Source organism: Suncus etruscus, chromosome 20 (assembly GCF_024139225.1).
Source record: "Suncus etruscus isolate mSunEtr1 chromosome 20, mSunEtr1.pri.cur, whole genome shotgun sequence".
Taxonomy (NCBI): domain Eukaryota; kingdom Metazoa; phylum Chordata; class Mammalia; order Eulipotyphla; family Soricidae; genus Suncus; species Suncus etruscus.
Window position 1 is genome coordinate 24,366,846 of NC_064867.1, and position 22,595 is coordinate 24,389,440.

Consider the following 22,595-nt stretch of genomic DNA (forward strand, 5'->3'; position numbering starts at 1 on the left):
TCTTCCCTTTTCACTCCAAATGTTCTCTTCTTCCAGTAGTTTCCTGTCCTGAGCAATCACTAACAAACAGAACATTTGTCCAAAAAAGCCCGATCCAAACATTTTGAGTTCTCATTATACTTTAACATTTCATGATTGCCTGCTTATATCCAAGTTAAGACCAAATGAGTTCTATGCATTTCAGTATCCTTGAGGTGCTGCCACAAAATGTTCAGACTTCTTTGGTAAGAAATAAAACCAACTGCCAAGTGCTCGATGAAAATTAAAAACAAAACAAGTATCTTCTTTACCATTTATACTTTACCAAGTATCTTCATTAACCATTTATCCTTGTTAAATGATATAGATGATGATGCATTGAATTCTTTGGGAGAAGGTTTATTTTCAAGCAAAGCCCAGCCACCTCACAATGAAATAAGGTACTGGAAAGGAAGTCTTTCTATATTCCTTCATGGAACTTGCTTCTCTACTATCTCCAGGAGCACATCCACAAAAGGCTCTACTCGTGAATAGTAAAACTCTTTTAGTCAGTCTGGGGTGGAACTGTGAGAGCCAAAATTCTCTTTGCCTTCTGATGTTGACATTCATCGTTCATCCACTGGGTTCACTACATCGAATTGCCACAGTTGGCTGGCTTTTCCATCACATTGGCGCAAGTACAAATCCTTGTTGTTTCTCTGAGCCGTTGCTTCCATGCATTTCCCAGAGAGAACATGGACCATCATTCCATTCTAGAGAGAGAAGTAAAAGAACCAAAATGAGAATCAGTTCCTTGTAATCAGTCAGCAAAGATGGATATAACTAAGGTTTACTTCTAAGAGAATAACAAGGGTAGTGTAAGTAAAATGTATTTCTGACAGCCTGGAATTTTAGTCATTCAGAATCTTGGGGGCATTCATTGAGTTATCTTTATTGTAGCTGCGTAATTTTGCAGTTTATAGAGAGTTCTGATTAGTCAAATGCCATGAACAAAACATGGAGATGTTTAGTCTTTTGCCATACTGATATTTACTGCTATTGTTGTACTTGGAAATGTCTATAGTGAATCTAATCTAATCTCTGACCATTGTTTACCATGAAATTTAGTACTGCTACCACCTGATGCACTAGAGTAAAATCAGACGACTGAAGGCTGAAGTCAGCAATGTTTGTCAGAAGATGGCTATTTCCTGCTCAAAGGCCACCAGTGTTAATATTAAGTATTGCTGTTGTCTTTTCAAGAGAAATTTGGGTTCTTTATTAAGCATTAAATAAATTTTAATCAGCAAGGTTGATGTTTTAGAGCCATAATACACCCATGATAATAAATTATTTTAAAAATACACAAATTGGTGATTTTCAGTATACTCAAAAATATAAATATCACTATCTAGTTTCAGAACAATCATCACTGTGAGTAGAAACTCATGATCATTAGCAATCACCCCCTACTGCTCTCCTACTAGCCAGTGGATCCCACTAAGCTACTTTGTTTTGGTTTTTGGGCCACACCTGTTGACGCTCAATGGTTACTCTTGGCTATGCGCTCAGAAATCACTCCTGGCTTGTAGACCCATATGGGATGCTGGGGGATCAAACTGAAGTCTGTCTAGGTTAGCGCATGCAAGGCAGATGCCCTACCGCTTGCACCACTGCTCCGGCCCCAGCAATAAGCTATTTTTATGGACTTGTCCAATTGGACATTTCATATAATGTATTGGACATTTCATATAATTTATGGATTTTATATATGGACATTCCATATAAAATGGAATCATATGATATGTGGCTTGTCTAATTTTTCTTGTCAGGATTTCTAATACTATTGATTGCTATTTCAACTAATAAGGATTTGTAGGAAACACATTTTCAGATTGCTCTCCAAAAGTACTGTTCTGATTTATAGTTCAGACAGCAAATTGTAGAATTTTCCCCCTATTTGTTTTCTTAATATTTGAAACACATACACAAAGGAGCTAAAATACTAATAATATTGTGGTATTATAATATGTATTAAAGTTTACTATAATTTATTTAAAATAATCTATGTTGGCCATTTCTGTCTTTTAAAATTTTTATATTCTTCTCAGTTTTACATGTAACTAATTTTCCTATTTTTATATTCTTTTATCTCTAATTTAAATGAATTCTTTAAACACACACATATATGTTTTGTTATTTCTTTTTGGGGCATACCAGGCATTGATCAGGATCTACTCTTGGCTTTACACTTAGGGAACTCTCCTGAGCAATGATTGAAGGAACAATGTGATACTGGGGATCAAGCCCAGGTCAGCCATGTGCAAAACAAATGACCTATCCACTGTAGCACTCATCTGCCAGTGCTCAGAATCTATTCCTGGCTCTGTACTAGTGGTGCTGAGGGAAAGCAATGGGCCAGTCCCATGCAAGGCAAGCACTTTACACCCTATGGTTTATCTCTGGTCCTGACTTCTCTCATTTTGCATAATGTTAAGTCTCTTCCATGTCGGCGCACTAAATAGTACCTTAATTTTTTTAATTTTGGTAAAATATTTAACACAACTTTTATGACCTTAGCTTTTTAAGTGCAAATTTAATGGCATTAACTATATATATTGTTATAAAACATCTTCAAAACTTCATCCTTCCAAATTAAAGATCTATACTAGTGTTTCCCAAAGTTTTTCCCATTGTGACCCCTTTTGACCTTGAGGTCCCTTTATCCTACTATTTGCTCCCCCAGTTCATGCAGTGGCCCCCATTTTTGTGATTTTCAACTGGGCAGCCAGTGGGGAGCCCAGTGTTTGAAAAATGTTATCCCATACTTTCTTTCTCCCTCCTTCTCCTGGTAACTGCTACCCTCTTTTCTCCTTCTATACATTTGTCTACTTTATTTTTTTGTTTGTTTATTTTATTTTATTTTTTTTATTTTTGGGCCACACCCGGTAATGCTCAGGGGTTACTCCTGGCTATGTGTTCAGAAGTTGCTCCTGGCTTGGGGGACCATATGGGACACCGGGGGATCGAACCTCAGTCCGTCCAAGGCTAGCGCGGGCAAGGCAGGCACCTTACCTTTAGCGCCACCGCCCGGCCCTGTTTGTTTATTTTTTGGGTCATACTCAGTGGCACTCAGAGATTACTCCTGGCTTTTCACTCAGAAATCACGTTTGGCAGGCATGGGGGACCATATGGGATGCCGGGATTCGAACTACCCACCATCTGTCCTGGATCGGCTTCGTGCAAGGCAAATGCCCTACTGCTGTGCTATCTCTCCGGCCTCCATCTGTCTACTTTAGATACCGTGTGTGTTTATCTTTTATCAACTGGTTTATTTCACTTAGTGTGTTGTCCTCAATGTTTACCCATGTTGTAGCCTATGACACTTTTCTTTGTTCCAAGGTTGATAATATTCCATTATATACATAGACCATGTTTTCTTGGCCCATACATATACATTTGGAATGATTTTATTTTTCAGCTCCCATGAGTAGAGCAACTAGGAATAGTATCTTACTCCATTTCATAAATGAATGGTAATATTTTCATTATTTTAATGCTTGAAAACCAGACATGCTGCAAATCTTATGAGTCTTTTTTTATTCTAGAATGATTTCTAAAATATGCTTATCCAGAGGACTGCTTTGAATGATCTTTATGTTCATTCATAAAGGACCAAAACTTAGTTTTTAAGATTTCTTTGAGTTTGGGGATCCTTTATTACCAAAGCCAGGAACTTTTTTCCCAAGTGTTTATTGTGAATGCAGCTTCATTTTTTTCATTTTATGTCCAGAGTTCTGCCTTTATCCTCTTTACCACCAAGCAGTCAAATAAAATGAATTTTTAAACGTGTTTGTCTTTTTGTATTTCTACAAGTTTACCTTAATTTATAAGAATATGACAGAAAAAAAGCTGAGGTTTTATTGTGGATCCTGCCATCTTCCTATCTAATCTGGTATTACAGGTTCAGGCTCCTTAAGTGCAACATTCCTTCTATTTCTTCTCTCTAGATGTATAATTGCCAGAATGGATCTAATCTCTCTCTCCCCTGGAATAATAAGAACTAAAGTTTTACTTTAAAATGATGAAATGCTTGAGGCCAGAGCGATGGTGCAGCAGTATGGCATTTGCCTTGCACATGGCTGACCCAGGATGAACCAGGGTTCAATCCCTCAGCATCCTATATGATCCCCCAAGCCAGGAGCGATTTCTAAGCACATAGCCAGCAGTAACCCCTGAGATTCACTGGGTATGGACCAAAAAAAAAGAAAAAAGATGAAATGCTCATAGTAGAATTTGCAAAGGAACAAAGTGTAAATATCTCTATCTCATCATGTAGATACACTTTTTTTTTTTTTTTTAAGAAGGGAAAACCTTTTCATTACTCCTAAATCTGTACCATCAAGCTCCCTGGTCTTAAATATGACCTGAACAAATAAACCTAAAAAGGAGGTGATCTCTTCTCCCTGTCACCAGCCAAGTCAGACCAATCATCATGACCAATTGTCACCTACTTTGATGCCCGGTGGTCCAGCTTTGCAGCTGAATTGGCTTTACCTTGCCCCAACAAGGACACAGGCCTGGAAGACATGAGAACAACTTGAGTCTCAGCATCCACCCACAGCCCTGAACCAGTCTCACCTCCTGAAAGTCCCAGCTCTGTGTATGGACAGCAGGTCCCCCCTCGGTACAGTTTTCCAGAATCACTTGCTCATGCTGAACGTCAAAGCACAGGTGTTGGGGGCCAGTAACTCGGATCTCCTTCCTGCTGGTGTGCTCCAGATGCTGGGTAAAGGGGATGGTTGTTAGCGTCATGTGGAGGAGATGTTAGAGAGGGGTGAAGGAGAATTCCATAGGATAGAAGTCTAGGGTGCTCCATAGGACTATATCTCAGTCAGGCCCACAACAAGGCTACTAGACTAGTTCTGGCCTCTGAGAATTCTGCTTCTCCATGACTTTCATATTCTTATTAACACATTCTGGAACTTTCCTTTGTTCTGCATCACCAGTGAGGACATAACTAATGTAATGTGCTCAAGAGTAAAAATATGGAATCTGCCTCAGTGTTGAAGGCCATGATTGAATGAGTAAATTGAGGATATAAAAGAGAACAATCAAGTGGTTTCACTCAGGTGCAATATAAATAACCAAAGCAAAACTGAACAAAACAAGAATAGAAATCATCCCTGGACTGAAAAAATATGGTGGTGAGTAGTAGAAAAGGAGAAGGAAGTTGAGAGGAATGGGGAGTGGGGAGGAGGGATTGTTTTGATAACGGGGTGACTTCATAATGATGGTGTTGGGCATGGGGAACTTACATAGAAAGGCACAAAGCAGCACCCCTGAATGTCATAAAATGCGGGGGGAAAGTGCTGAGGTCTTGGTAGGTGCTGCTGAAAAGGGATGAAGGAGGGCCTGACTGAGCCTGGTCTAAGCCAAACTGCTCCTTTGGCTGCCAGACACCTGGGTGACTCTCTTCTCTGGTATTTTGGATCCTGAACAGTGGGCACAAATCCATTTTTTGTCTGGACCTTCCTACAGCAGCCTAAACTGAACTTTTAGCATTTGGTTAATGTTGTGGCTTAAAGATTGGGCATGTGTCCATGTCATGGAACTGGGAGGGGAGGAAACTAATGTCCTTGGTTTGATATACTTAGTCCCAAGCACTGTCATTGTTCAACATCCCATAAGACATCTTACAGCCCAATGAGGGGTCCTGTTTTCATATTACACTTGGTCCCACAAATTAATTTGATACTCCTACAGGAAGATTTCCATGCTACATGCTTAGTGGATGTTTGAACCCTGCCCCTAAGTTTGGTGGACGTTTGTGATTAAATGTTCTCAAAGACAGATATATTTTCCTATTCAAAGACCTTTATGCATGGAAAAGTTTTCTTATCTGCCTGGGTCTGGGGTCCATTTTCCCAACCCAGATCTTTCCATTTCAAAGTATCAGTTTCTCTCTGAAGGTCAAAACAGTCATCTCTGACCCCTCAAAGCCTCATAGGCAGCTTTTCTTGCTTCCTCCTTGGAAATATCTTGTCCTATATTAAGTTTTACCTCAACAGAAATCCAGCCCCAGCCATAAAAAGGGTCTGCCCCTTTGAGAAAAACCTTATTTATGATTGGCTGTCTGGGCCAATAAAACCCCCTCTGGGGGGTAGAGAATTGGTGGTAGTTGCAAGAACCAGTTGAAACAGCAATCTGACTCAACAGTTTCTACTCCTGGCTATGACTTTTCTCCCTCATTTTGACAGACCTTCAGCTGTATCTTTTTGGGCTATTTATCCACTTTTCATTATATACTTGTTCCTTTTACCTGACCCTCAATCTGACCTTACCCTGTTCCCAAACCCAGTTCTCTCTCCCTCTTTTTTCCTCTCCCAGCCTAGGGTTTTTTCATTGGTCCCTGGGCTCCTCTATTAAAATGACTTAAAATATTTTGCCAGAGTCTTGCCTGCAAAGTCCCCCTTGGAATTCAAAAGTGTGTGGCCCATCTCTAGTAGCTTGGTTCTCTGAAAAAAAAAATGAGACCTCCAGATTGGGGAGTGAGAAGGCCTGGGATGGAATCTGTCCCCTCACCCAAAGAAACTCATTACAGCTGCTTCCTGACATGACTCTACAGATGTTTCTGTCAGAAATTTATTTAGGCACGGAAGAGGGTGCTCCTTCTCCTTCCCTTTCAAATCTAGCATAACTGGTTATTTTGAGTGGGAGGGCTTTAGCTTATTTAGTACTAAATTCGCTAAATCTAGAAGTCCTTGCTAATCCTTCTTCCCTAACCCCATCACCAGACATAGCTAACATCCCACTTGCAAAAGGGAAAATCCATTTTCTTAAACTATAGGAGATCCAGTCTGGGAATCAAAGTTCCTATCAGAAAGGGGAGCTACCCAGTGCTTCCTCACAGGCTTCTTCCCTCAGGGTTCACCTCCCTTGTGCTAAGTCTGAGTGCCAGCTAGATATTTTGGAGGATCGGGAAATAGCCAAGTCAAGAGAACTCCTGTGCTGCCCACCATCCCAATATCAAGGGCCTTCTTCCAGAACCCCCACCGTGTTAGGCCAAGCCAGATTCTGCTGGCTGTCCCCATGTCTAAAGGGCTGGATTTCAGAATCTTCCAGAACCTTTCAGAGATCCCTGAGGATAAGATTCAATATCTCAGTACAGACATGTGCCATGGTTATAGGTTTTGCAAACAAGGAGCATTTGGGGGGATTCCCTCCCTCACTATGTCTCTTTCTACAGCTACCTCTGAGGATTTTTGTTTCTGGTTCTTTTTTTTTGGGGGGGGGGCACACCTATTTGATGCTCAGGGGTTACTCCTGGCTAAGCGCTCAGAAATTGCCCCTGGCTTGGGGGGACCATATGGGACACCGGGGGATCGAACCTTGGTCCTTCCTTGGCTAGCGCTTGCAAGGCAGACACCTTACCTCTAGCGCCACCTCTCCAGGCCCTGTTTCTGGTTCTTTTTGACTGTAATCTCTGACTGGTCTCAGAATGTCACCCTGGTAGCTACTTGCCAGGATAAAGGCCTTCTATGACCTCTCTGATCTTGTTTGTTTAGTTTAAATGAGGAGATTTCCCATAAACTCTGGGGTTTTAGTATCTTTTTAGTCCTAGGATGCTTCACAGCACTGGCCCTACTTTTACACAACATAAAAAGTCTTTGCTAAGGGATGGAGTGGGCTCCAACTGCCTTTTATACAGGGCCTGGACCTTCAATGACTGCACCGCCACACACCCAAGAGGCTCCTTCCCCGTCACTGCCTAAACCCTGAACACCTGCAATGTTCTCTCTTGAAACAGGGTGGTGTCTCTCTTAGCCTCAGTTTCTTTGTGTGTCAAACAAAGGCTAAGTTACAGATATGAGACTAACCACTGGCTATGGTCCATGTCTGTGCCAGCTGTGAGGGTCATGGTAGGTAGGGGAACATGAGTCTACAAGGGATTCCCAGACTCGAGCACTCTGACCACTTACCTGTGGCCTCCTGCTGTCGTTGCAGGGAGCCAGCATCAGGGCACAGCCCGGGGGGGCTCCATCTGCCTGGCAGTCCACGCAGAAGCCCAGGCCAGTGTTGTGGAGCTAAAATGGAGGCATAAATAGAAGTGAATCCCATGCTCCCCCAGACATCCTCTGTCAGACTTGTACCTTCTAGTCCCTCTTTGGCATGTCAAGGAGGCCAGGTTTAGCCCACAAACAGGAGCAAGTGCAACAAAAATCTCTGCTTTGGGGACTAGGGTCTCCTGAAGGAGCCAGACTTTATTGTTAAAGGCCATGGATGGCCATGGAACTGTCAGACCGCCTACTCCGTCTGGGGTGCCCTGCTAAATTTGCGACTATTTGGTCATGGTCTGAAAGATCATGTGAATCTCCCATTCCAGCCCTACCATGCTGTCCCCACTGGCACCCTCCTCTTCTTTAGGTCCTGCCTTGCCTTTCCGGAAAACCAGGGCCGGCGTTCAGATGGGAACAGCTCCGGGTAGACGTGGGTCAGAAACCAGTGGAATGTCCGGCAGCCCAGCCTCCTCTGTAGTTGCAGGCGTGCTGTGCTGTCTGGCTTGTCAACCTGAAGAGAGGAAGGGACAGGCAGTGAGAAGGAAAACCAGCTTTCCCATGATCTATAGGCGATGCAGGATGGACTTAGTTGGAGCTTGTGGACTGAGACCAAACAGAGCACTCAGTCTATGGTACTCCTGATTGTAAACAGGAAGAGATTTGATTCCCTAGACAGAGCTATGGAACAGGCTCCCTGGTAGATATGGATCTCTGCCCACAGCCCCTCATGGTCAATCCACAGAACTGGGCTTTGCCAATGCTGATGTGGAAGTTGACAATGTGGCCAACTAAGTCACTATGGTCCAGGCCACAATGGAACCCAATCAGGAACTTATGAACTGACCCAAAGACAGTTGGGAAATGGTGGAATATTGGGATAGAGTAAGGCAAGTTAAACTTTCTTCCCCATTGGACACCCAACTCTCTCTATTAGTGAGTCTTTAGATGACTAGTTATTGGTCGAGGTCCAGGTAACACATTAGCATGAATTAATGTTCTAGGCTCTAATGATATGGGCACTGTGCCTGGTGGGTTCCCTCCTACCTTCCTTAGGGAGGAGGCCTCTGGGCTGTGCCTGTAGAATGTGTCTTTGAAGGAGTCCAGCCAGGTCTCAGCAATACGGACCTTGCTCTGCAGGTTGGCCTTCTGATCCAGGGGGGAGAGGGCATCCTGGCTTCGGTAGATGTGCCCCACCCGTGAGCAGGGGAGGATTTCCACTGAGCCACCACACAGCCAAGCCTGCAAGAAACGTAGAACCTTTCTGTTCCTCATTCCCAGAATGGGGGCAAAGAACCAGGGAGATAGTAAAGAGGTTAAGGTGCATGGTTCACAGGTTAGGTCCCTGGCACCAGACAGAGCCCCCCCCCCAAATTTCTGCCAGGAGTGATCCCTGAGCACAGAGTCAGGAATTAGTTTTGAGCATCACCAACTGTGGCGAAGAAAAAGAGAAAAATGAAGAAAGAAAAGAAGAAGGAAGAAAGGAAGGAAGGAAGGAAGGAAGGAAGGAAGGAAGGAAGGAAGGAAGGAAGGAAGGAAGGAAGGAAGGAAGGAAGGAAGGAAGGAAGAGAAGAAAGAGGATCAGAGAGAAAGCACAGCGGTAGAGCTTTTGCCTTGCACACAGCCAATCCAGGACAGACAGTAGTTCGAATCCTAGCATCCCCAGTGCCCAGTGCCTGCCAGGAGCGATTTCTGAGTGTAGAGCCAGGAGTAACCCCTGAGCATCAAATGGGTGTGGCCCGAAAAACAAAAACAAACAAACAAACAAAACAAAGCTTGGGTTCCCACACAATTGTCATGGGGCCCTAGGGTATCCCAGAAGTCGGAGGACTTCTGTGAAATGGATAATTGGTTTTCTTGAAATCATCAAGAGAATCACAGTGGCACAGTTGGATATTCCAAATCCCCAGGAGGCTGACCCAATTGTGGGAGACTGCAGGATGCTCAATAGTTGTGACATTGTTAGGATGGGGAATTATTAATGAGTGGCTACCAACCTACTCACTGGCAGAGTATGTGGTCTTGGTTAGATTTCTGGGAGGGATCTGAGAGCCTAGGATATGAACAGAGAAGATGGGGCAGGGACCTCCATATATATGCCTTCATCGAGGTGTTCACCTGGGGCAGGGCTGAGATCAAGACCAAAAGAGAAATGCAGAAAAGTGGGACCTCCCTCAGTTGTGCCCACCTTGAGAGATAGTTCCAGGTTTTCGGAGCCGTGCAGAGACAGGAGTGGATCATATGCCCCCGTGTTTAGGAAGTGGTGTCTGTCTACAGCCACCACCCCGCCGGGAACCACAGGGGTCCTGGAAAGAAGAAACAAGAAGGCTGGGAATGGAGGTCAGAAGGCACGGCAGGAGGTGGGGTAGGCGGGAGCTCTAGGATGGGAGCTTGTAGCCTCAAGAGTCTTTTAAGTGCAAGACTGAAGCAAAGCAAAAGTAAGGCACAATAACACCATGAAGAGACACAGGAATTGTTTTGACCACTTCATCAGGGACTGTTCCCCTTGAGACACCCTGGGGCTTCATCAAAGGCTTTCTACTCTCTGGCTCTACTAAGGAGGGCAGTGGGGAAAGGACCTGGGTATGAATGAGACATCCTGAGGCAGGTGATCAGGTCTAGAGTCAGGAGACAGACCCTGGGCTCATTTGCTTCCATACCTCTTAATATTATCCACTACTCCCCAGTTCTAAGATAAATCACTCCTGATGCGGCAACTTAAAATTAACTCCGGGGAACAAAGAGGGAGAACCATGTGGGAAAAAAAGATTTGAATGAGAGATGACAAAGAGCTTCCTAGGTGTCTAATATGTCCAGAAGCTTTTTGGATGTTTTTATTTTTTTAAACTAGAAAATAAGGTCAACAGAAATAAGATCAACCAAGAAGTTACTCTAATGTTGGAAGGGACTAAAAATCACGAGAAATGTCCATACTTCTGGACAGGTGGGCGTGGGCTTACTTTGATTCTTTCTCTGCCCTACCTGGGGCACTCACAGCTCTGCCAGAACCTCCAACTTCATTCATTTAATAAGATCATAGTAACACCCAAAGCTGCATGCCTGGCGCTCTTAAATTTGCTTTTCCTGTTTAACTCATGCACTCTTCAAGATCTCAAAAAGGAGGTGCTAGTTGTATCTCCACTTACTCATGAGGACACTGAGACACTAATGCAATAACAAATGGGAATACCAGGGCCACAAGGCAGTTGGCCAAGTCAATCATGAGAAGCTAAAGGAAAAAGCAGATGTGTTCTGGGGCCTCACCTGATGGGGCTGATGGGAGACTGTAGGTTCTGCCTCTCATGCTCTGGCAGAGGCTCCCAATGGAAATCCAGCCTCCAATCCAACACACCACGTTGCAGGTCCTTAGAAGGGGAATACTGGAAAGTCTTCCAGTCAATCACATCTAGGACCGGAGATACCACTCGGCTCCTGGAGGAACACAATCAAATAAGAGATGGAAACCATTCACTTCTGATGGAATAAAAACACAAATCTCCAATTCGGCAGCCAGAAACCACATGTAGTGCCAGGGTGGCCAAGATAGGTTCCCTTCATGTCTAAATTCATAATCCCAGGGATTAGCCTTAGAAAATTCGAGGTCTTTTATATAAAATGCTAGTTCTCAACTAAATTTTAGCCAGCAGATTTTTAATGCTTTATTTTATTTTATTTTATTTTATTTTTTAGTTTTTGGGCCATACCCAGCAGTGCTCAGGGGTTACGCCTGGCTATCTGCTCAGAAATAGCTCCTGGCAGGCACGGGGGACCATAAGGGATGCCGGGATTCGAACCAACCACCTTAGGTCCTGGATTGGCTGCTTGCAAGGCAAATGCCGCTGTGCTATCTCTCCAGGCCCTGCTTTATCTTTTAAGAGTCAGCAATCTCTGTCCTCACAGAATTTAGAGCAATTTCCTCATGTGATGTCATAGTCCTGGTTAAAATGAATCTTTCACTGAGGGAATGATAACCCTGGCAACGCATTTTTCTCGGAGTTGGGGTGTCTCTGCAACTTCTCAGGTGCTGCTTTTCAGGATTTAGTCTGTATCTCTAAAACACTGGAGAACCACTAACTTCCCTTCCAATTCTGTTCCCTTACAGGATGTAAACAAAGGAGAGTCCAAAGGAAAACACAGCTCTCCAGTGAGGAGACGAAAAGGCACTTTGGTAATGTGGGTGGAAATGCTAAGATTGCAAACTCCTTCCTCTAGGCCCATCTCTTGCTCTATACCCCAGTGAGGCTGAGTTACCTGTCACCAGCTATCCTATGGAGGAGAGGCTCCAGCCAGCCTGGATGGCACTCGCAGTGGGAATCCATGAAGACCAGCACGTCCCCAGTGGCCCTGGTGGCCCCCAGCATCTGGGCCCCAATGGTCCCCAGCCTCTTGTTGCTCCTCAGTAACTTCACCCCCTCCAACTGGGCCACATACTGGCTGAGTGCAGACTTGAGTTGTCCTGGAATCAACAGGATTATGGTCAATGAGGTTAGGGAGGCCATAGCCAATGAGATGGTGATAACCATACCCAAACCATCTTCACAATTCTCACCCAAGAGCTGAGTTGAGCACATGGGTCCCAGGATTTGGGTACAATTTCACTACAGGGTTGTTCCTAAGATGTCAGTTGCTTCGTTCAATTAGGGTTCTCTTGGGTATCACAAAAGCAGGGAGGAAGCAGACTTGGGTGCCTCCTCTAGCTACAGTAATGTTAGTGTTGTCCTGGCCAGATGCCCTGGGACACCTATTATTGTTGGGTTGGGTTGGCTCTGCATGTCCTGTCTCCCATCTTTCTGCCAGCTGTTTGCTCAAGCTGGAACTGCCTTTTCTGCCTGAGCATCACTGGGTGTGGCCCAAAAAACAAAAATAAAAATAAAAATAAAAATGCTTTGTAGGCTCAGGCAACAGTCACCAAAGAGCCATGGGTATCAGTATGTAAGATATGGCCCAGCAGCAGTGGCAACTGGCAGCTGGTTAGAAATACAATCCTGAGTTCAAGCACCAGCTCCATCATGCATGCTGGACATGCACCCCACAATCAGCATCACCCATGTGGCATCCCAAGCCCATGTGAGGGCCTCTGACCTCTTGAGTCCCCAGTCACATCCTGGGCTGGTCCCTAGAAGTTCTTTGTCTGTGCTGGTTTCCTACTGCAGGTCTGGGCTCTGAACCAATCTTAGCTGCAGCCCCTTATCTTCTCTGGGCCTCAGTTTCCTTTTCTGGGAAAGGAAGGGTTGGGCTACACGCAGATGTTTTCGTGGCTTGCTGCTCAACAAGTGCTTCATAGTGTGTAGGAAGCAGTGGGTTTAGGGTGTCTCGAAAGAAGCTTAGTAGAACATTCAGAGGTCAGGGCTAGGGGTGACCCCACAAAGTCAGGTAGGAGCAGTGCTCCTGGGACCCCATCCCTCCCTTCTCTCCTTTTTCTGCTTCCTCCCACATCACTGCACCCTCCAGCTTCCTCACCAGTGACTAGAATCACTGGTAAGGTAAGTTTCTGTTGGTAAGTTTCTGTGAACCTTAACTAACATAGCCTCTGAACCCCACTCTTTACAGGGGAACCTCCCCAAGGCCCAGGCCCACCCATCCTTTCCCCCTGGGGAGCCTGAAGGAAGCAGCAGACACCTTGCTGGCTGAGGTCATCCACAAGGATGATTTCTTTCAGGTAGACCCGGGGCACCGTGTTGAGGATGCTATGCACGGTTCTCAGGAGGGTAGACCATGCCTCGTCATGGAAGCAGAGGATGACACTGGCTGTGGGCAGGCTGTCCTCGAGGCGCTGCTGCAGACACCTGCCGGCAAGAGAACAGAGCCATGGAGAAGGAAGGTGCCAGAAATGCTCTGTGTCCACTAGCTCACTCCCCAGGCCTCCATGGCTACTCTGCCCGTGGCTGCCTGGGTTTGTCTAAGGATTTCCATTTATTTGTATGTTTGCTTGTGACTATACCCAGAAGCATGTGCATGACTTCTGGCTCTGAGCTCAAGAATTACTGCTGGCAAGTTTAGATGATTTATGGAATACTGAGGTCTCAAACCCAGGTTGGCAGCATGCAAAGCAAATGCCCACTCAGTGTACTATCGCTCTAGCCTAGTATTTCTGATCAGAGAGCCTATTCCTGAACGCTACAAAGAGCTAAACATTTTGTTCTCTCCAGGAGCTTCTCACTTTACTCCAGGTCTCTCCCAGTTGGAAGCTGGAATTTTCTGCCAACAACTCTCCTCTTCTGTAAAATGGGAACAATGGATATGCCAACCTCAGAGTTATTCTAAGACGGATCAAGGCACGTCACAGATGTGTTTGGAGAACAAATTGTCCTCTGTTTAAGAGCAGGGACATTATTCATTATTTTTCTTTTTTGCAGGGCAGGTTTGGGTCATATCCAAACACATACTCAGCACGTAGCTTAGGGTTTACTCCTGGTGGAATTTGGGAAACCAAAGGGCTGCAGGCATTCAGCCCTTTGAGCTATCTCTATTTTTCTTTTCTTTTGTTTTCTACAATTTAATGCATCCCCTGGCAAAGCTGAATAGGAGATCATTTCTGAGTGCCAGGGACACACCCAAGCAAACAACACCTTTCATATTATATCATAGTAGGAATGCTCTAGATATGTGGGTTGGGTAATGTTACCTCCCATTTTCCAGATTAGGAAACTGAGGCTCCAGAGAGAAGGCACAGTTTAGCTCCAAAGCTAAACTTGTTCTCTCCACTTGTCCATTTCTGCACAGGATAAAGGAGATATATGGCGCCACTTCTGCCAGGAACAGGTTATTTCCCTGATCCCCTAATGAAATGCTCCAGATTCCCAATTTGCCCTGGACATGCTAAGTCTGTTGACCAAATCACCAATGGAATGAAAGATGAAAATGCCAGGAGGTGGCATGTGGTACTTGGTTATGACAGATGAGACCTTCCAAATGCTTCCCAAGCTTTCTTCCTAGTTGAAACTGTCTACACCACACTTTTTCTCAAAGCATTGTGTGTATTTGTGTTGATTCCAAGACTCTAAAGTTTACCCTCCACATACACTCTGAGAGATGAAAGAGAGTGACAGTCATATCAAGGCCATCGTGGAAAATACCACTGGAAACGGTTTTGGTTCACTCCCACTGTCCAAACATCCCTCTGTCCAGAAGGAATCCTTCCCACTCAATGCACTCTGACTGTGCTGGAGGGGAATCTTTGCAGGTCAACGCTGTACAATCATAGTACAGCAGATGGGGCCGGAGAGATGGCAAATGCTATCTCTATAGCAAATGCCTCGCATGCAGAAGGATGGTGGTTCGAATCCCGGTATCCCATATGGTCCCCCAAGCCTGCCAGGAGCAATTTCTGAGCATAGAGCCAGGAGTAACCCCTGAGTGCCGGGTGTGACCCAAAAACCAAAAACAAATAAACAAACAAACAAAAGAAAAAAAAGAAACCTAGTACAATAGAAATACTGGAAAATTTTTTTTTTTTTTTTGGTTTTTGGGCCACACCCGTTGACGCTCAGGGGTTACTCCTGGCTATGCGCTCAGAAGTTGCTCCTGGCTTGGGGGACCATATGGGACACCGGGGGATCGAACCGCGGTCCGTCCAAGGCTAGCGCAGGCAAGGCAGGCACCTTACCTCTTGCGCCACCGCCCGGCCCCGAAATACTGGAAATTTTTACAGAAGAAAAATACAATATCTCTTGGGCTAGCTGTGCCAATGGCATGCTCAACTTTTGCTCTTATGCTGCTTTCTTTTCATAAAGGATTTGGTAAATATGTATCTAAAATAAGGGCAAAATAAAAAATAATCAGGGCTGGTGAGGTGGCGTTAGAGGTAAGGATTTGAAGACATATTGATAAATATGTATCTAAAATAAGGGCAAAATAAAAAATAATCGGGGCTGGTGAGGTGGCACTAGAGGTAAGGTGTCTGTCTTGCAAGCTCTAGCCGAGGAAGGACCACGGTTTGATCCCCCAGCGTCCCATATGGTCCCCCCAAACCAGGGGCAATTTCTGAGCGCTTAGCCAGGAGTAACCCCTGAGCATTAAAGGGTGTGGCCAAAAAAGCCAAAAAAATAAAATAAAAATAAAAAATAATCAGGAGTAGAGGAATAGAGGAGGCTGCCAAAACCCAACATTTGGAGCCAGACTGTAAATGGAGAGGGCAGAAGGGTCTCAGTATTTTTATTTTTATTTTATTTATTTGGGGGGAGTTTGGGTCACACCTGGTGGCACTCAGGGTTACTCCTGGCTCTGTGCTCAGAAATTGCTCCTGGCAGGCACAGGGGACTGTATGGGATGCTGGGATTCAAACCACCATCCGTCCTGGATCGGCTGCTTGCAAGGCAAAAGCCCACCACTTTGCTATCTCTCTGGCCCCGGGTATTGGTATTTTTAGAATGAATTTGCATCTTGACACTGAGCTTCCTAAAAGTCAAACAAAACTGAGTAATTTTCTTCAAAGTCATCATCATCAGAGCAAGTGACTTAGTACAACTTGCAGTGTGAATGGGTTGCAATATCTATTAAGTCTCTAATGTTGGGTATGATGTGTTACATAACATGTGTAATGGCACCATAAATATGATGAAATTGGAGCACAGGAAGCCTGAGTGAAACACATTCTGTCATTAGTCCCTCACATGTGCTGGAGTCCCATTTCCCCACATTAGAAATTTGCTCTTGTGAACTGATGCATCAGTTTTCTTTCGAACAAGATTTCTTAAACTTTTTCCACTAGTGAATCCTTTTTCCTAAGAAACTTTTACACCACCCCAGTATACAGATGTAAGAAGTCTACAAACCAAATATTCAAGGATAAAAAAATCATAAACAATTAATTTTTAAACAAATTTTATTTTGATTTTGTTGGGGGGCCACATCTGGCAGTGCTCAAAACTTACTCCTGACTCTGTGCTCAGATATCATACCTGGTGGTACTCAGGGAACCCCTGTGTGGTGCCAGAAATTTAACTGGGGTTGGCCATATGCAAAAGGAGTGTCAGCTTAGCCAGGAAATTTGCAGACATAAGGGTTTGACATGCCAGATGGGGTAAGTTTGCCTGGGAGATAGGGCCCCCAGATCATTAGCAACAGCCACATGGGGATAGTGGAACAGCAATAGGATTCTGGAGTCCCTTTCCTAAGTAAGCAACTATCTTTAAGGCAGACCAGCAAGCAAGCTGCCTGTAACCAGCTTCTAGATGTGGGCTCCCCACAACTCTATGTTTGGGAGTACAGGGCACTGTCTGGGCATTCCAAAGCATTTTTCTCAGCTGTGAGTCTCTTTGATTCTGGGAATCTATGAGCTGAGCTGCAGGCCAGGATGATCAAAGAAGAGTCGGGACTGGAAGATCCTGGCTGTGAGACCACACAGGGATAAATAGGCAAGGTTTCTCCTCGATGCCCCCCTTTCTGTGGCAGCGTTGAATGGCTGAGTTAACCCAGCTCCACAGCTTGTGTGTGTATCCCTGTGGGCTCGGTCCTTCAGTATATATTTTCAAGCATATTTTACATCAGCTCTTCTCTTCCCTTCCTCCCTCTCTCCCTCCCTTCCTTTCCTATTTTGATCTTGCATTATTGATCATTTTCCTGGCATGCCCATTTTTGACTCCATAAATGACCCTAGAAGAACTCTGAAAATGTCCATGGTCAGGATGGAGGTGGGTGGGAGGAAGGACAAGGAAAGGCCAGGACTGGTTTAGGGTTTTGCACGTAGGAATTAGTAGTTAGGTCTTACTTATCTGGGTCAGGATGACCAAAAATTATGAGGCAGGTAAGGGTGCATAGCACAGGAGGATGGAGTGAGTAATTGCCCTCACTTTGTAGAGAACCCTTTGTGTCTTGAAAGGGGATATGGAGAGGCCCAGGGATGGTGCAGGCATGTCAGGGGGAGTCTGGAGCCCCAAGACTGGCTGCACAGGCTGCCATGAGTGACCAAGACCAGTAGAGGGCGCCGCACACCTCAACAATATGTGAGACCAGATTCAGGCTGATGGGAACCACATGCTCCTTTCCCACTAGTGGTGTTTTTATTATTTCTGAGAGTAGCTGGTTAATTGGGGCACTCAGCTTCTGATGTGGTCTTCACACACACACACACACACACACACACACACACACACACACACACACACACACACCATTCACACTTCAAGCCCAATATCCACAACACACCTGCAAGTGAAACAGCACACGCAAAGCCCTCAAACACGGCAAACAATTGCACACATGTGTCCCAGACATGCCAATCATAGCATATCCCAACATGTGTATCTACAAGTACAATGCACCCATCCACACCACATGCACCGTGGACACCATACCACTCACACAACACATTTCCAAAGCACCCATGTGATCCACTCCACAACACCGAGCAAAGCACATCAACACATCAATATACAGGTATAATAGACAGGTGCACACAAATCCCACATATGTACAACAAGCACTACAGCTCAACACATATGCACAATGTATGCCATACCACAGACATCTCAATACATGAATATCGACATATTCATGATGCGGCAGCCAATCACACAAGTCAGATCTACAACATGGGTTTGGCACAGAATGGTCAGTTTTGCCCTGGGCATGGGGAAGGAGGCAAGGAGGCTAGAGATGAAGTTTCTTCCTGGCAAAATGGAGCTCCTCTCTCTCGTGGGGATCCCAGTGCCCAGAACTGACCTGGGAAGCAGGCAGTGAACAAGCTCAGCCACTGGGGTTCATTTCGCTTTTGAGGTAAGGCGTGTTCTAAGTTAAAACTCCAGAGCGAATGCACAGAACTGCAAGCAGGGGGTCTGGCCATGTCTGGCAGTTTCCTGAAAAGAGCTCTGAAAGCCAAGAACTGGAGTGAAAGCAGCAGGGCCAGGACTAGGTGGACCCCCTCTCCAGGCAAAGCCTCCAAGAAGGCAGCAGCTATAGGAGCTGAGGGGGGGAGCACAGACTGGCTGAGCAGCCAGGGGAGAGGAAGAAACAGGGAATGATGTCTGGTTTTGCTCTCACACACAGGGCTGGATTTTGTTTCCTTGCACAGTGGTGTATGCAAGGTGGATATGCTGGTCTCCGTGGCCCCTGCCTGCTGCAAGCCGTCTCTTCTCTGGGCCACCTTGTTGATGCACCCCCATATTCCCTACACAGCCTACATCTTATCCTCACACCTTGCAGCTGGGGCTGGGGTGAGGCGGGGAGGGGGGGGGTCTTAGGCAGCACCCCATATGCACAGGCTGAATTCCCAGGCTTGGGCTGAGAAAGGGGCTGAGAGTGGAGACTTAGAGGGCGGCTTTTGCATGGCTTCCAGGCTCTACTCTGGAATCTACTAGCTGTGTGATATTGGGGAAAATTCCTTGACCTCTCTGGCCCTTATTTTTCTACAGGTAAAAAGGGCCTTATTGGGGGGGGGGGGGCAGAAGAGATAGCACAGCGGTAGGGTGTTTGCCTTGAATGCAGCCAGCCCAGGATGGAAAGTGGTTCGAATCCCGGCATCCCATATGGTCCCCCGAGCATTCCAGGAGTGACTTCTGAGCACAGAGCCAGGAGTAACCCCTGAGGGCCACTGGGTGTGACCCCAAAAATGGGGGGGCCTTATGCTACCCCACACCCATGCTACCCTGCTGTAGGGGCTTCCAGAGCTAATCATGAAATGCTCTTAAAGTCAGAGCAAATTTCACAAAACCAAATTTCACACGACGGCTGTGCAATATTTCTATCCAGGAAAAAAAGTGGGGGACAACATACCACAATCACAATATCCCAGTGTAGGTAGGGGAGTTGAGAGGGCCATGCCATGATGGGAGGAGAAGGGCACCCCCTTTTTCCATCTCCAGGGCACGGTTTGCACCTGAGGTGTCAGGTAAATACAACCCCCCCAGAGGACCCCTTCCCAGGATTGGGGGGAAGGTATTTCTGACTCGTTGGGGTGCCCCAAAAGTCTTGCAATTTCTACCAAGTCAACAAGTTAAGTCCAAGGCTGCTGCTGCTGCCTCTGTGGTTTGCAATGCACATCCCCAAGACCTGGGGAGCACGATGCAATGACTCTGGTCTCCCCCCACTCTGCAGGTGCTGCCCCAGATCCAGGGAAGGGGCACCCCCTTACTTACAGCGGATGCCGTACCTCGGGCAGAGCCCTCTGCAGGGGGATGCGGGAACTGAGCGTCTCCTCCAGGCTCAGCAATGGGCTCAGTTCCTCTGGCTCCTCGAATCCCTCTCCATCCTCCTCCTCCTCCTCTTCCTCCCAGCCCCTCTCCCGGGCCTCCTGGTCCAGGCTCCAGCCGGGCTGCCTGCTGAACACAGCCTGGCTCTGGTTCCTTCTGTCCCGGGGGGAGGCCACGACCACCAGTAGCTGATCCTCCCTCAGGGAGATGAAGGGTGGCAGGCCTTCCAGGGGGTCATATTCTTGGACCCCATCCTCCTCCTCCTCCTCTGCATCCAGCACCCATTCCTGGGACCCCCCAAAGTCCAGGCCACGGTAGTGGGCGGAGGCGGCGGAGAAGGGGCTTTGCACAGGGGACAGAGCGGAGCCAGGTGACTGTGTGATGTGCCCGGGAGTGTGCCGCAGCGCCACCAGCAGCAGGGCGCCTCCTATCGTCAGGAAGAGGAATAGCAGCAGCTGCGGTCTACACGGGCCATGCCGGCCTCTAATCCTCAGCAGCATGATGCAGAAGGGGCTGGAGAGATGCAACAGGTCATGATGGTCCAGAGCTTGCAGGGTCCAGAGCTGAGGGGTCACTTCGCTGTATCCATCTCGGTTTTGGTGTTTTTGTTTTGTTTTTTTTGCAATTTTAAAAGAACAGTCAGAAAGGCGCAGGAATTTACCCCAACCTCTTGCACCCAAGAGCTGTCTTGCTCCAATGGTCTTCAAAAAGCTGCTCTGCAGGAGAGGAATTTCCAACTGAGAATTGCACTCTGCTCTCTTTCTCTCTTTAGACGCTGGGAAGAATTTATTCCAGTCTATTCAGGTGTTGGCCCATGCCTGGGCGTTTGGTCCCCGCCCCTGGCATGCATGCAAGGTCAGGTGACTAAGGAGAAGTTTCCAGGGGACCTTAAGTCCCTCTGTGCAAAATCCCAGTCAGCCAGGCAGGTCAGATCAACAGATGTGCAAACCAGCGCAATATGCAAGCCTGGTTTCCTCTCACATCTCTATCCCTGCTCAGCACACAGCCTTCTGCCAAGAGCAGCCAAGTTGCTTCTCGCTCCTGGTCCTAATGCCCCCACTGTTCCCAGGCTTGGCATGCAACCCAGCTCCCCACAGGGAAATTAAAGGAGGCCCTGCCAGAAGCAAATCCAAACAGGAACATCCCGGGCTGTTCAGATGCTGATGGGGGAGGAAAGATCTTCCAGATCAACCCAAAGAGGAAGGATGATGAGCTGCTTGGTGGGGCCAGTGGGGTGCAACGTCCTCCCTCCTGTGTTTCTGAGAGCTGTCCTGCTGTCTGTCCTAGAACAGCAGCAACTCTGGATTTGCTGGGCTCCTGCAAATGGGGTGGTCCTGGAAACCCCATCTGTGCTTACTATAGGTACCCAATGGGCTTTCCCCTGTGCTACAACTTGCTTCACTCCATTGACCCATATTAAGGAGCCCACCATGTACCAAAAATGGTTTTGGGGATTGGAAGTGCAGGAGCAAACCCACAATGCAGATCCAGACCCAGAGAAAGGTAGATGCCTTTAAATTGCCCCAGGGTCAGAGGGTGGCAGGAGTGGTAAAGAGATGGGGTAGCGCAGGGAAGAGGCAGGGTGCCAGCTCTGATCTTGATCTGGGCCCTGAGCACTGAAGGAGGGTTTCCCAGAAGGGAAGTACACATGTGGCAAAGGAAAGCCACAAGCTGCTGGCAGAAGGGGGCATCTGGGGTGAGAAATAAGAGAATGAGAGTGATTGGCACATAGCAGGCCCCCATGCAGACTGATGCTTATGGGGAGATAGGGGTAAGAGAGCTGGAAGAGGCGCCCCAGGGAGAGCGGGGGAGGCCTTGAAGGCTGCATTTTTTCCTGAATGAGATGAAAGCTTTGCTGAGATTAGTACCCTAGGAGAGATATTTAGGTTTGACTTTTTTTTAATTGTGGGACCACAACCATCAGTGCTCGGTATTTACTCCTGGCTCTGCACTCAGGGATCATTCCTGAAGAGGATAAGGCGACCCTATGGGATGCCGGGGATCAAACCCGAGTCAGTGATGTGCAAGGCAAACACCTTGACTGCTGTTACTATCACTCTAACCTCCTGGACGCTCAGCTCAGCTCAATGAACAAGAACCATGCAGTGCCAATGACGGAACTCAAGCCTCCTGTATGTGGAACATAAGCTCCCATCTGCTAAGTTGTCTGCTAAGTGTCAGGAGTTGCTCTCTGATCCTTTTTTTTTTGGGGGGGGGTCACACCTGACAGCGCTCAGGGGTTACTCCTGGCTCTACACTCAGAAATCGCTCCTGGCAGGCTTTGGGGGGCCATATGGGATGCCGGGATTCAAACCACCGTCCTTCTGCATGCAAGGCAAACGCCTTACCTCCATATTATCTCTCCGGCCCCTGCTCTTTGATCTTAAGACCAGTCTTCCCCATCCATCTCTAGGCTGTTCAGAGTGTCAGCCCATCTGGAGAGGTCTAGAAG

At 46.6% G+C, this 22,595-nt stretch overlaps 1 protein-coding gene across 1 annotated transcript; it reads right to left on the reverse strand.

Moving 5' to 3' along the window:
* Window positions 1-471: 471 nt before the first annotated feature.
* Window positions 472-21,132, reverse strand: GALNT15 (polypeptide N-acetylgalactosaminyltransferase 15). Its single transcript, XM_049766138.1, has 10 exons — window positions 20,090-21,132; window positions 13,635-13,801; window positions 12,267-12,471; window positions 11,280-11,447; window positions 10,204-10,321; window positions 9,063-9,257; window positions 8,398-8,529; window positions 7,941-8,045; window positions 4,600-4,743; window positions 472-731 (listed from the first exon to the last, which is right to left on the reverse strand). Exons 1-10 carry the CDS (start codon window positions 20,641-20,643, stop codon window positions 585-587), a joined length of 1,935 nt encoding a protein of 644 aa, XP_049622095.1. The 5' UTR covers window positions 20,644-21,132; the 3' UTR covers window positions 472-584.
* Between the last annotated feature and the right edge of the window lie 1,463 nt (window positions 21,133-22,595).